Raw genomic sequence first — 14,659 nt, forward strand, 5'->3', positions numbered from 1 at the left:
TGACATTGCCACAAACCTTTCTGAGAATGTTCCAGGCATGTGAGGCGATGGGAGGGAATGCTTGGGGGTCAGCTTGGTGGATCTTGCAGGAAAAGTATTGAAACTCATGGCGGGAAGTGCTGGCTGGGGCAGAGGTCTTTGAAGTACTGTGGGGAGGAGAAAAAAATTCAGGAGGCTGACAGGATCCACAATCCCAAGTGTCACCAAGCAACATTCCAGAACTGCTCCCCAAGGGACCCCAGTTAGAAATCATTAATCTAAAGGGAACAGTAAAATGTAAAAGACCAGATGTAGCTAGAAAACAGTTGGCTAGAACCCCAGCCCCCCAAATTTTTCTCGGTAATTTACCACCTTAGAATGCATTAAAAAATACTGCCATTCTATATTATTCTGTATAATACATCCCAATACCCAACCCAATGCCGTCGAGTCGACATATTTATCTTATTTTTAGAATTTCTGAAATGCTAACTCAGCGGAAAATTGTTGCCCAGAGACATTTTGCGTTTTAGACATGACTCACAAGTTCCGTTTTGCTTTGTCTTGTTCTGATTTATGAAAGCCAAAATTCTATGTGATCTCATTGATCTGCAGTTTGTGGTTCTTTTCCCACACATGTTAGAGGGCAGAAATATTAAAAATGTCCTATCAAACCATACATGCAATTTTTAATTTTGTGGTACAATTAAATAATCTGTATTATTACAGATGAGGCTAATAGTTGTCTTTGGTAATCCAACCAAATAATTCCATTTTATTATAGTTATTAAGTATACCAACTAGTGTGTGCCTCCTTAATATTAATTTAACAATTATAATTGAGTCTATGAAGTTCCTGTACTAAATAACTCCATCTGAATGCCTGAGCAGAAAAGTGAAGAAATGAGTTATAAGTCATAAGAAGGCTTTTTTGGAACATACCATCGTCTTCATCCTGGTAAAAGGCAGAGAGAGAGAGAGAAAAAAAAGAATTAATCTATTATCAAAACACAATTCCAAAAGGAGAACTGTGTTCTTTAATTATATAAGTTTATCTGTTTTTTCTTTAGCATATGCCTTTCCATAATAAATATATTATGGAGAACAGTAGGGCTTGTTAAATGGCTTAAATGTTCTTAATATAAACGATCATCTAAGGACATGCCTATCTAAGCCTCGCCTCATAAATGCATAAAATAGATTTTGAGGTGCTTAAAAGTTCCTAAAGGGGGCAGTGGTAGTTCAGTGGTAGAATTCTCATCTTTCATGGGGGAGACCCAGGTTCGATTCCTGGCCAACGGGCCTAATGCTCAGCCACTACCCATCTGTCAGTGAAGGATTGCATTTGCTATGATGCTGAACAGGTTTCAGTGGACTTCCAGGACTGAGGCAGACTAAGAAGAAAGGCCTGGCAATCTACTTCTGAAACTAGGCCAATGAAAATCCTATGGATCACAACAGTTCAATCTGCAACCAATCACAGGGATGGTGCAGGACCTGGCAGCATTTCATTCTGTTGTGCTTGGGGTCACCATGAGTTGGGGGCTGACTTGATGGCAGCTAACAACAATAATAATGCCCAAAGATATATAATGGGACATAATATCTACTCTATGCCTGAAAAATTCATACAGTATTTCATTTGATTCTCCTAACAACCCACAAGGACTTAATATCCCCATTTCACAGATGGAGATATGAAGCTCAGCAAGGATTTCTGACTTGCCAACATGGATTCGCCCTCAAATCTGTCTGACGCAAACAAAGCTCAGGCTTCTTTTTGTCTCTGCTTTGCAGTGGTCACTCTTCCTAAAAGCAATATCATTTTATTTCTTTATACTGTGGCTTACCAAGGGTGTCTACATTCCTGAGCTTATTATGTTCACAGAAACCTTGAAAAATAGGCAGAGGAGGTGTTATTTTCCCTACTCTTAGAATAAGGAATGAGGTTTGGTGGTGCAAACAGTTAAGAGCTCAACTACTATCTGAAAGGTTGGTGGTTCCAACCCACCCAGAGATGCCTCAGAAGACAGGCCTAGTATTCTGCTTCCGCAAGTTCCCAGCCTTGAAAACCCTATGTAGCACAGTTCTAATCTGACGCACATGAGGTTGGCGTGAGTTGGAACAGACTCAACAGCAACTAACAACAATCACAAGAAAAGGAATGAGGTTCAGAGAGACAAAACGATTTTGCCATTGACTAAAAAAAACCCCAAACCTGTTGATTCCTACTCATAGAGACCCTATAGTATAGAGTAGAATAGCCCCATAGAGTTTCCAAGGAACTACTGGTGCATTCAAACTGCCGACCTTTTGGTTAGCAGCCATGTTCTTAATCGCTCCGCCACCAGTGCATTGACTAGTAAGACAAAATTGCCAGCTTGGACTTATTTTGTTAGGTTGGCTCAGTGGTGATAACATAGCACCTTCCTTAAAGTACTGTGATGAGGATTAAATGAGTGGATATATGTCCATGGTACATGGTAAGTGCTCAACAGAAGTTAGGTCTCATCAGTGCATTGAGACGTAAGGCAAGAAGGATCACAGCCACAACCACTAATCTCAGCTGGTTAACTGTGAGTCCAGCAAAGGGCTGTATAAATGCACATGGGCTCATGAACTCATCTCAAGGACATAGTTCAACACTGCTGCAACCATACCCTTTCTGATCAAGGATATATGACGCCCTGCTCCTTGTGACAAGTAACATCAATTCTTCCAGGGATTGGGGACCTCAAGAACATGGGATTACCCTTGCAGTTCAACCTTACCTCCTCTGTGTCATCACTGCCCTGCAGATTCCATGGGCATTGCTACCCACCTGCCTTTGCTCAGGCCATTCTGAGGCTGGAACGTGCTTGGGCTTTCTCTTAGAGTGACTCTATTCTGTGTCCTCCCATCATTCAATGACCATCCCTAATCTTACTCCCTGGCTCCTTGACCCACAGGGATTACCTTCCCTTAGCCTCTACCAATCATTCTGAGATTGTACGCTGCTTTGCATGTATGACTTGGGTTCACCTGTCTCCATTATATCTCAGCACTTCATCTGAATGAGCACAGCAGGTAGCACAGAGCTAATGACCCAGTAGGCACTTGTGGGCTGAGCACTTGAACAGGGTTTGATGGCCTTTGGAGGATTCAGCCAGTTGCCGTTGAGTTGATTCCAACTCACAGCGATCCCGTGTGGGTGAGAAAAGAACTGTACTCCACAGGGTTTTCATTGGCTCATTTTTTGGAAGTAGATTGCCTGGCCTTCCTCCTGAGGCACCTCTGGGTGGATTCGAACTGTTAACCTTTCAGTTTGCAGCTGAGTGTGTTAACCATTTGCACTCACTACCTAGGGACTCCTCAGAACACTTAGTGTAGAAGAAATCAGACAGGCCTGGATTCAGATCTTGGCTATTTACTAGCTGTGCAAGTTGGAATGAGTTTCTTACTCCTCTGAGCCTCAATTTCCTCTCAGTAAAAGGGAAAGGATGATTCCTCATAGGATCAGTAAGTGCAAAACTCATATAAAGCTATGATGACCAGCCATCCTAGTTAGCCTGGGACTGAGAAGGTTTCCAAGCCATGGGACTATCAGTGCTAAAGCTGGGTAAGTCCCAGGCAGGCTGAACAGTTAGTCCCCCTAAAGTAGCGAGCATGGCAACTTGCACATAGCAGGCACTCAATGATGCTATTTCCTCTCTTTTTCAGGTCATGGAGATAGTAGAAGGGAAATCAGGGCCCATAGAAACTTTGGCTTGAGGCCACTTTATCCTTCCTTCTACCCTGTTTCCCTCATCGCGCTATTTACCACCTGGTAATGGGGCTGCAGGAGTCCCTGCACGGTACACATGGTTAGCATGCTTAGCTGCTAACAGAAAGGTTGGAGGTTTGAGTCCACCCAGAGGCAACTCAGAAGAAAGGCCTGGCAATCCATTTCCAAAACATCAGCCATTGAAAACTCTAGGGAACACTGTTCTACTCTGACATATATGGAGTCTCCATGAGTCAGAGTCAACTTGACGACATTTTTTTTTTTTTTAAATGGGGCTGCAGTTAACCCAGCCATCCTGGGAGCTCTCTGAGAGACAGGAGATAAGCAGTACAGCCTGGTTGCCACGAGAGAAAGCTGGGGCACCAACTATTCAAAATCCTACTGTGTGCAGGCCAGGAATTCAATAATGGCCAAGACAGATGCAGCTCTAACCCCCCACAAAGTCAAGGCTGGTTTTCCCTATGCAAAGCGTTTGCCACACAGTCCGTACTCACATTCTCTCTTCTGTCTGGTCCCCATCCATGCCTGAAAAGAATCAGGGCAAAGAAAAAGAACAGAGCATAAGGAGCTTGCAAGAGCTATCCTTAGACTATAGGTAATTTCACTCTAATTTAATAATGAGAAAGCAAGCCCACTGAGCCTTAGTAAGACTGTAAGCAAAACCCCTGGCAGAACGGCAGTGGTGAGGGAGTGGAAGGGAGGTTTGGTTACTCAATGTTCTGTTGCAGCTGAGAGCTGAGCTAGGCAAACGTTTATTCTGTTTAGCTACTGCAGCAGATAATTAATATATGTATACCAAAAAAAAAGGTTTAGTCAGCAAACTAACTCTTAGCTATTAAATTTCACTGAGTAGATGTTTCTCAATGAAAATGAAAACATTTTAGGCAATACCCTCTTTTGCTGATGTTTTAAAACAGCTATTTTTCAGGGCTCACCCTCCATGTAAAGGGAAGACAGTTGGGAAATGTTGCTGGTTTGGGACTTTTCCAAAACGGTTCAGTGCAGTGGACCCAGAGGAACAGGCTAGTCACACAGACCCGTTGACGGCCACCTTAAATTGCCCAGGCTTCTGTAATGCCGGGCCCACACTGTGTTCTCCTCAAGGAGACAGGGAAAGAGGAGGGAAGTTTGTTGAACACCTACTATGTGTCAGATGCTTCACATGCCACCATCTCATCCTGTCTTTATTTAATCCTTTGACACTTTGCTCATTAAGCTTTCTTTTTGTACTCATCTTGATTTTTTTTGAAATATTGCATTGAAATATTATTTAACTTGATTACTGAGTTTTGTGGCACACCCTAGCCCTGGTCCCAGAATGCTCCTTAGAAGCCAGGATGGTGAGATTTTGACTCACTTACTTTAGACACATCATTAAGAAAGACCAAGGGCTAGTGAAGGACATCATGTTTGGTAAAGTGGAGGGTCAGCAAAAATGAGGAAAACCCTCAATGAGATGGACTGACACAATAGACTCAACAATAGGCTCAAACATATTAAAGATGATGAAGATGGTGGAGGACTGGCAACATATTGTTCTGTTATACATAAGGTTACCATGAGTTGGAGCCAACTTGAAGGCAGCTAACAACAGCCCTGGCCAATCCTCCAAACCAAACAATGATGGTAGTTAGGAATCCCCATTTCACAGATGAAATTAATAGAAGCCTTAGAAATATGCTTAACAAGTAGTGAGGTTGGGCCTGACCCCAGATATATTTATGCCATTTGGTAAATAGGTCCCAAAAAACTTCACAGTAAAGTTAGAAATATTAGTGCAGACCTCAGTATTCTGCGATTAGAAAATGTAGTTGAGCAGTAAGGAAGCCATTTACAGTGACCTCAAAACCTCCCCCCAGTCATTTCCTCTCTGCCACCTGTATTAAAAATAAAAATGATAGGTATGGTTCCTATGCTTGGTGAAGATTTTGCTATAAAAAGGTAAGAAAACTCAACCCAATGTCTGTCTGAGAACAAGCTTTCTACAAGCAGCAGTGATCCTCCTACTTCTGATCAGGCAACTCTCTGTTCATTTCTCTGGTAGATTCTCATTTTTTCCAAAGAGACCGGGGTACTTTATATCTAACTTGAGCAGCCTGAACATTTCCAACCCACGACAGTAAAAGGAGTCCACTCCCCTGCCCGAAAACGCCCGTGATGCTCAGTCTCCAGTGCAGCGCCAACACTGGGCGGGTTGTGTGTAGCATCCACTCGTCTGAATGACAAGCTCAAGCAACAGAAGACAGTTACTTTGGCACAGGTGGCTTCTTCACCGGCAGGGCGCTTCTTTCATGTCTTTCGGTGGCTGGTGGTAAAGGAGGCCTTTGTATCTTGGGTGAATGCTCCCCGAGAGGCCTGCATAGTTCAGAGAAAGACTGTGAGGAGCACAGTGTGCTGTGGGGTGTACCATGTGCCTTCATGCAGACGCAACGGGGCGTCTTACCTGCCTGCCGGAACCGAGGGCTGTAAAACAGCAAGGAAGACGTGTGAGAAGCACTTTTCAAAGAACAAGTACAAGACGCAAAAAAAAAAAAAAAAAAAAAGGACACAGCTTACCTTGTCAGAAAATGCTGGTTTCTTTCCTGTAAATAACAAGAAACAGACGGACCTTGAATCCAGGACTCACTAAACATGAGGTTTAAAAACATAGTTTGCTAAAACCATGAGTTTCCAAATCCTTTAGTAGGCTGATTGGGTTTAAGCATTGCAGAATCATGACTTTCAACGTGGTAGGTTCTCTTACAGGGCCCCGAATTTTACAGGCTCAGAAAAATTAATTGACTTGCCCAAGGTCACACAGCTTTGCATACATACAAACAGTATTGTGGGTTCTGTGCTACTTTTCAACATTTTATTTTTTATAACTGATGATACAAAAAGGCTTAATGTCTTCTGGGCTTTTACATCTCTTTTATTGGTCAAAGTGTTCTTTGTACTGCCTAAGTTTATTTTCCTATCTGAAATAAACCCAGTTTGCCATGGAGGGGTTAATTTTCCTCCAATCCTGTGGTATACTTGATATCAGATAAAGTAGTCCAGTTAGTTTCTTCACAAATATTTCTGGAAGAACTTTTAACTTGGAGCAGAAGATGTCAGGAAATTTTCCTACTAGTTGTTGTCAAGGAGGCCCTGACTCATGGCAACCCCCATGGGTGTCAGAGTAGAACTGTGCTCCTTGGGGGTTTTAATGGCTGATTTTTGAGAAATAGATTGGCAGGCCCTTCTTCCAAGGCACCTCTGGGTTGACTCGAACTTCTAATCTTTTGGTTAGCAGCCAAGCATATTAACTGTTTGCACTACCCAGGGGCTCCGGCGATTCTCCTGGTATGCTGCAAATTGTTTTTGGTTGTTATTATTGTTGGTTGTGTTTTTTTTATTTGTTTGTTTATTTTCCTTTTCTCCTGGAATAGATGACATGCAGGCTGCCTGAGAAATGCCGGGTGAACCTGAGAACTCTGCATTGCAAGACTATTCAAAGCAATTTATTTTTTCTTCTGTCTGAAGTCCCCTAGAGTAAACACGACTGTTGTCTTTAATGTGATAAAAGTATTACTAACTGGATTCAGCCAGGTCTAGAAGCAAATCTTATGTGACCTTAAGCAACTTATTTAAAGTTATTTTGAGTTTCAGTTTCCTCATCTGTAAAATGGGATTACAGGTTAAAACTGCCTAAGCTTGCTGTTAGGATCACATGTCAGCATATATGCAGGGTCGGGGACATGACAGGTGGACAGTAGATGGCTGTTAGCTCCTTTCCTTCCTTCCCTCCCACTCCTAGGTATTGTTAACATCCTAAGGTGAGTGGTGATAGGATGGGCCTGGAGATGCACTTTTATGACATGATTTATTCCTTAAGGAGGGAGTACATGTCAGCCTTATGATAGGTGCTAAGAATTTCGTCCCACTGTGAAGGGCTCACTGTCTAGTAGGAGAGAGTTTTGAAGGTATAAAAGATATTTATTATTATTTGTTTTTATTTGGGTGGAACCTCCCACTTTAGTGGGTTACCCCCAAAACTGAGATTTATATCCTTAGACCTGAATAGATTTGCTTTAAAAATATCTACTGATTTATGCATATTCTCCGGGAATGTTAGGAGCCTTATGCTTAGAGGCTAAGCATTGTAAGAAGAGGTTAGTATACCCAAAACATCATGGAAAAGGGAGTTATTCAAGGGTAGAGCTGGTATTATCAGGAAAGGATGTCTTAAAAAAAAAGAAGAGGAAGAGGGAGGAGAAGGGGGAGGAGGAGGAGAAGGAGGAGGAGGTGGAGAAAGAGAAGAAGGAGGAAGAGAAGAAGAAGAAGGAAAGGGAGGAAGAGAAGAAGGAGAAGGAGGAGGAGAAGAAGGAGAAAGAGGAGGAGAAGAAGGAGAAAGAGGAGGAGAAGAAGGAGAAGGAGGAGGAGAAGGAGAGGGGGAGGGGGAGAGGCCAAAGAAGAAGAAGAATCTTTTTAAAAGAGTAACTTCTGCATGCAGAGCTGAATCTGAAAGATGGGACATCAGTATTTCACTTTTCTGATGCCTTGACTCATGCAGTGAGCAGGGTTATAGTCTAAAGTCAAATCTCTCTGCCTTCCTTTTCGCTCAACTTATGCAGCTTTCTGCAGAGGACAAGTCAAAACTAAAATACCAGAACAGCTTTCCATGACTCAGCAGAGCTTGGATGCAATCAGGGCAGCAGCAGCAAACAGTAATCTCAAGTCTAAGGCCTGAAAGTCATTTCACAGAGGAATGAGGAGACTGAGGCCACAAAAAGGCTAAATTCTTTGCTCAGCATGTAGCTAAGACGGGCTGGGTTGGGGCTGGGACTCTGGTCTCCTTACCCCTTCAGGTTGGGGACTCTTTCCCTAAACCTCCCTAGTTCATAGCAAGTGAAAATCTGGAGTTGCCAACTGCGGCATGATGTAGAAAGGAGCACCCATTTTGAAGTCAGAAAGACCTGGCTTGAAATCCTGGCTCTGAACTCGTGTAAATTTGGGCAATTTATTCAAGCTTTCTTAGGCTCAGTTTTATCAACTGCAAAGTAGGGATAATAATACACCCTCTTTGTTGGGTCAAGGAGCCATGGTGGCGCAGTGGTTAAGCTCTCAGATGTTAATCAAAAGGTCGGCAGTTCGAACCCACCAGCTGCTCCACAGAAGAAAGATGTGGCAGTCTGCTTCTGTAAAGAGTATAGCCTTGGAAGCCCTATGGAGCAGTTCTGCTCTGTCCTACAGGGTCACTATGAGTCGAAATTGACTCAACTGCAGTGAGTTTTTGTTGGGTTAGGAGTCCCTAACCCAAATGGTCAAGTGCTCAGCTGCTAACCAAAATATTGGGTGGTTCTCCTCAAAAGAAAGATCTGGCGATCTGCTTCCAAAAGGTCACAGCCATTGAAAACCCTATGGAGTGTAGTTCTACTCTGAAGCACATGGGGTTGCCATGAGTCAGAATCAACTGGACAGCAACTGTTTTTTGGTTGAGTTGGTGTGAGGAATAGAAATAATGTCATAATAGATGCTCAATAAATGGTAGTTAAGATTTAGAATTAAATTGAGAATAGCTCCATGTGAGGGTAGCTAGCATCCAAGAATATTTTGTGCAAACTCTGGGGGACAAGGACTGTAGTTTACCCACTGTTTTGTCAACTCTGCCCATACATAGAAACACAGCCGTGATATTTGCATAATACTTCAGCATTTCATAAAACATTTCCTTCTTACACAACACCCGTTTTACAAATAAGAAGACTGAGCTCATTAAATATGAATTATACCAACCTAGTGTGAAGGGCTCTCTCTCAAATGGAGCTAAGGACCGATCTAGGGGAGGTTTCTTGCTTCTGTCAATGGAAGGAGCAGGGACTGGAAGGGAAGAAAACAGAGCTCAATGAAAAAGAAGAAAGCATTTGGCTGGGGGTGGCGGTGTGGGTACCTGGTGGGCAAGAGAAGGCAGACCTCATACTTACGTTTTTGGGGTGTTTTAGGGTTTCTGCTTCTACTAGGATCTTCCTGGTTAGGCTGGGGTGGGAGTAGTGGCTGCTTAAAAAAGATCCAAATGTCAGGAAGCAATTCCAGCACCTCAGCAAGTCCTGTTGGCTTTATCTCCCCAAATATATCTGGCTCTGCTCATTTTTCTCCATCCCCATGTTCCACCTACAACCGTCCAGTTGCTGTCAAGTCGATTCTGACTCACGATGAACCCATGTGTGTCAGAGTAGAACTGTGCTCCACAGGGTTTTCAATGGCTGATTTTTCAGAAGTAGATTGCCAGGTCTTTCTTCTGAGGCACCTCTTGGTCAACAGCCGAGCACGTTGACCATTGTACCACCCAGGGGCACCCCCGCAATCATACATCTCCACGTCTCACCCGAGTTGCTGCAGTAGCCTCCCATCTGACCTCATTGTTTCTACTCTCTCAACCGGGGTATTTTCTGCGCGACAGCCGGGTGAGCACGTCACTCCCCTGTTCAACTTCCAGTAGCTCCGTCACATTCAGAACTCACCGAGGCCTGTGAGGCCCTGTGTGAGCTGGCCCTGTCTACCCTCCCAACCCCTTCTTGTGCTTCTCCCTCCATTGCTCACTGCACTCCCACCCACAGGGCCTTCTCGCAGCTCCTAGAGAATCTCAAGGAAATACCCTCTTTGGCATCTCTGTACTGTGTTTCCCTCTGCCAGGAATGTCCTTCTCCTGGCTCTTCCCCATGACTAACTTATTCTGTCCCAGCTCAGTGTCACCTCTCCATCCATCATGTCCTTAGCTCGTCTCCCATCGCCCTGACCACACTTTTCAACTAAACCCCTCTGGGATGTAATTAGATTCACAGGATTGGGACTGTACGCTTCCAGAAAGAGGAAAGCAGATGTGCTGACTTTTTTTTCCCAGGGCTGACGGCCTTGGAACCCCTGCTGTGTGAAAGCATTTGTGCCTGGCATTTCAGGCATTGGCCAGCAGGTGGCGGAAGTCTTTGCAGAAGAGAGGAAGGCTTGGTACCCCTCAATACCAGTAGATGCCAATTACTTAATACGATTTTCTTAGAGTTTATTTTACAGTTTTTACTTAAATCGTACAACAAATACTAGAAGGGGGGCTTGTTATTATACCAGTAGTTTAGATTGTTCATGGTTAAAAAAAGATCACGACACGAGTAAAAATCACCAAACCCCCTGTGAGTACCTCACTATGCATTTTCCCAGCCTCTACATAATCTTTGCTTACGGAATTAGAATTAGATAAAGATGTTAGTGTCTTCTTTTCCTCCCTCTCTCTTTCTCTCTCTCTGGCAGAGGAAATAAAAGGAGTGAACACAAAGTACCCTAGAAGAAGGCAGGCTTACCACAGGATTCCTGCTGGCTGGTGGGGGAGGGAGAACAGCCATTGGTCTCTGAGGGGGCACAGGAGGCTGCTGGGGGCCCTTCCCGGAGGCGGGCCTGTCTGTGGAAATGCAAGGATACTAAAATGAAAGGAGAAATGCTAAACCAAGGGGAGCGTTGGCCAAGCTCACAGGCTCTCTGTGAACAGATCCTGTGCCCAGCTCTGTGAGGATCCGGTCACTGGGGGCACATGGCCCTTTCCCTCAGACCTCCACCAGTGCCAATGCAAGCCCCAGCTGTGGTAGGAATGTGTCCCAAACCTAGGTCTTACAAGGAATGGGGAATCCTTGGCCTCATGCCTACCTGAGTTCCTGAGCCAGTTTATTTTATTCTCTTTATACCCACAGTAATCTTCACTTCACCTCTTGTAAATGAGTATTTATTAGAGTTTTTGCTGACCAAAATGTGAAAAAAGGACTCTATTAGCTGTACCAGTCCCAGGAGGGAGAGTTTTCAAACAAAATGGTGAAGAAGTAAGCATATACATACCTCCTCATGCACAGACAGACACACACACAGATATATACGTGTACACATGTACAGACATTCTAACACAGAGAGACACACGTGCACACAGACACACATGCACACACAGGTGCATACATACACATGGACACACATGTACACACATGCATATACACAGAGACACACATGTGCACACACACAGACACACAGTGGACACAGAGACTATACACATGCACGCACACAGTCACAGCCTCATATACCCCCGGGGCTGTCCTCTCCCCTCGTTCCTCGCCCTTTTCATCATCTCTTCCCTTAAAAGGAGGAGCTGGGCAGGGGATCTGGGCACCAACTCCAGTCACCAAATCACACACTCTTAACTGGGTCCTGGACTTGCCTTGAATCGAAACTCACATTATTATGATCACCTCAGAAGTAACCTTAGGCCAAGTCAACAGGCCGGCAATTCCCTAGCCCTGTGTCAGGGAAAGGCCAGGACAGGACTAAGAGGCCAGAGAGACAAGGCGGTGAGTGGCTCCTTACTTTTGGTGTCCTAGGTGCCCCTCTGCCTCACCCAAACCACAACCATGCAAAGCGGTCATTCCTCCACAGAGCACAGTGTTGTAATCTCATGCTGCTTCATCCATACTGGCCATCTCTCAGCTCCTCCTCAGGGCCTTTGCACAGCTGTATCCCCCCATTTAGAATGTTCTTCCCTTCCCACAATCACCCTCACTTAACCAACTCCTACTTTCCCTTCAAATTTCAGTTTAAAAATCAAATACTCAGGGAAGCAAGTCCAGATGAGGCATATCCTCCAGCTTCATCTCCTGAGCTTGTCTTCTGGAGAGCATGTCACCATCTAATTAAACACTGCTGTGATGTGTTTGTTTGATGCTGCCTCATCCATGAGAGCATGTGTTCCTTAGGGCAAGGACTGTCTTGTTCACTCTGTATCCTCATGATAGCACAAATGAGGTACTCAACAACTCAGTTACCTATGTCTTGTCTGGACCTCGATTTCCTTACGTATAAAATAGGCTTGATGATTGTCCTTATCTCACAGGGTACTTAAAAACACGAAATGAGATATTAAGATAGTGTTTGTGAAAGTGCTTTAAAATTGCAAAACATGACACAAGCATGAGGTGCTAGATGGTATTAATTTTTTTTGGTGTGTGTGTGTGGTATTGATCGTCAACTTTCCAGTTCATTATCTGATATTTATTATTCAAGCGTGTATGTGTTTATTTTCTGGCACCACCACTACTAGAATGCAAGGGCTGTGTCTGCTTTCCTCATGCTTTCCCAGTACTTAGATGGCACCTGTCCTATGGTACCACCAAAAATACCAGTTGCCATCAAGCCAGTTCCAACTCATGGCAACCCCATGTGCTTCAGGGTAGAACTGTGCTCCATAGGGTTTCATGACTGTGCTCTTTCAGTAGCAGATCAGCAAGCTTTTATTCCAAGGTGCCTCTGAGTGGATTCGAATTGCCAACCTTTCCATTTGTACCCGAGTGCTTAATCATTTGAGCCACTGAGGGACTCCTGCCCCATAGTAGGAGTTCAATAATTTTTGTTGAATGAATAAATGAGGGAGAAATGGGCTACCAGGGATGGATAGACAATACAAATCTTTGGATACTGTTTACATTTTTTTTTCCTTAAGTTACAGTCAAACCTCACCTCAACATTTTTATGTTTATTCTAACAGTCTGTGGGTGGTAGTGCCACCCAGCCATGAATTGTCCAAAAGATGGGGAGGAACAGAAAATACTTTTGAGCACCCAGGTAACTCGCAGAATAAGTTATAACAGCTGAATACCCTTAAGTGGCAATCTAATACTGATAACAGCCTCCACAGGCCATGATTTGTCTGCTTTATCAACAATCCTCACAGCAAGTCTACGTGGTCCATGCTATTATTATCCCTGTGTCACAGATAAGGAAACCGAGGCCCAGAAAGGTGAAGTCACTGGCCCAAAGCATCAGCACCCGAAGCCTTCTGCTGCAGGGGGGCAAGCTAGGCAATGGCCTGCCTTGCAGCAGTGGGGAGCTTGGTTCTAGGCTGCCAGGGACAGAAATCAAGAACTGGGTGCTTACCGATGTACATGGAGTTGGGGAAAGGCTTGGCAGGCAGGATGGAACTCTGCAGGGCTTCCTCATCGTTGGAGGGTGGTGGCTCATAATCGGCGTCGTCTTCCACCGGAGCCTCTTCCTCCTCATTGGGGGACTCATAGTCATCGTCATCCTCCCCATCCTGATCCTCAATGGGACTTTCATAGTCATCTTCTTCCTTTTGACACACAGTGACAATGCGGTTTGTAGAGACTTCACAGCACACCATGTGCCTGCGTCTACTCTCTCTGAGAACAGCACACTCTTGAGGGCAGGCAGCCCCAGAGTGGCTACTCCCATTTTACAGATGGGGAAGCTGAGGCCAGGGAGCCCAATATCACAGGACCAGCAAGTCATGGACTTGGGATCTCCATCAAGGTCTCTCAGCCATTAAAAAACAAAACAAAACCAACCAACAAAAAACAGTTGTTGTTGAGTAGATTCCAATTCATGGCAACTCCATGTGTGTCAGACTAGAACTGTGTTCCTTCGGGTTTTCAATGGCTGATTTTTCAGAATTAGATGATCAGGCCCCTCTTCCGAGGCACCCCTGGGTAGACTCAATCTTCCAACCTTTTGATTAGCCTCTGAGGCAAGTGCTTTTTCCTCTATACATTTTTTTTGTACAGCAGAGAAAATAGGAGAGACTAGAAGGAAAACGCTGGCGTAGCAGGTGGGGGAATGGCTCTGTGGTGAGTAAGCACATTTTTCACCAGGCATCCTGAAGAGCAGACTACACGCCTGGAGCATTTGTGGTGACAGTGGTTAATTGTCAGCTCTGTTTTTAGTGTGCCTGTGCTCCAAATGTTCTCATTATAACCTAGCATGACTTTGAAGGTCATGCTAATGGGGGAAACCAGATAACTAAAGTCTGCTAATTAGAAGGCAGATTAAGTTGTCTGAGAGGAGATGGTCAGAGACTGTGCTATTCTTTTTTCTGAAAGTTGAAAAATGACAGTTATTATTCATGGTATCTGACACTGA

General features: G+C 44.3%; 1 protein-coding gene across 2 annotated transcripts in view; it reads right to left on the reverse strand.

Moving 5' to 3' along the window:
• Positions 1-14,659, reverse strand: part of LCP2 (lymphocyte cytosolic protein 2) — a 54,391-nt gene that overhangs the window by 11,382 nt on the left and 28,350 nt on the right. The window contains exons 7-16 of one of the 2 annotated variants that reach the window (XM_049874297.1): positions 13,661-13,853; positions 11,056-11,153; positions 9,688-9,757; positions 9,500-9,583; positions 6,299-6,324; positions 6,186-6,205; positions 5,993-6,097; positions 4,237-4,267; positions 922-934; positions 17-146 (exon numbers count right to left, since the gene is read on the reverse strand). In XM_049874297.1, the coding sequence (XP_049730254.1) occupies positions 17-146; positions 922-934; positions 4,237-4,267; positions 5,993-6,097; positions 6,186-6,205; positions 6,299-6,324; positions 9,500-9,583; positions 9,688-9,757; positions 11,056-11,153; positions 13,661-13,853 (770 nt within the window). Of the gene's footprint in view, positions 1-16; positions 147-921; positions 935-4,236; positions 4,268-5,992; positions 6,098-6,185; positions 6,206-6,298; positions 6,325-9,499; positions 9,584-9,687; positions 9,761-11,055; positions 11,154-13,660; positions 13,854-14,659 lie in introns of both variants that reach the window. The other variant, XM_049874296.1, reaches the window with a different exon arrangement.

Source organism: Elephas maximus, chromosome 2 (genome assembly GCF_024166365.1).
Source record: "Elephas maximus indicus isolate mEleMax1 chromosome 2, mEleMax1 primary haplotype, whole genome shotgun sequence".
In the NCBI taxonomy this organism is placed as follows: domain Eukaryota; kingdom Metazoa; phylum Chordata; class Mammalia; order Proboscidea; family Elephantidae; genus Elephas; species Elephas maximus.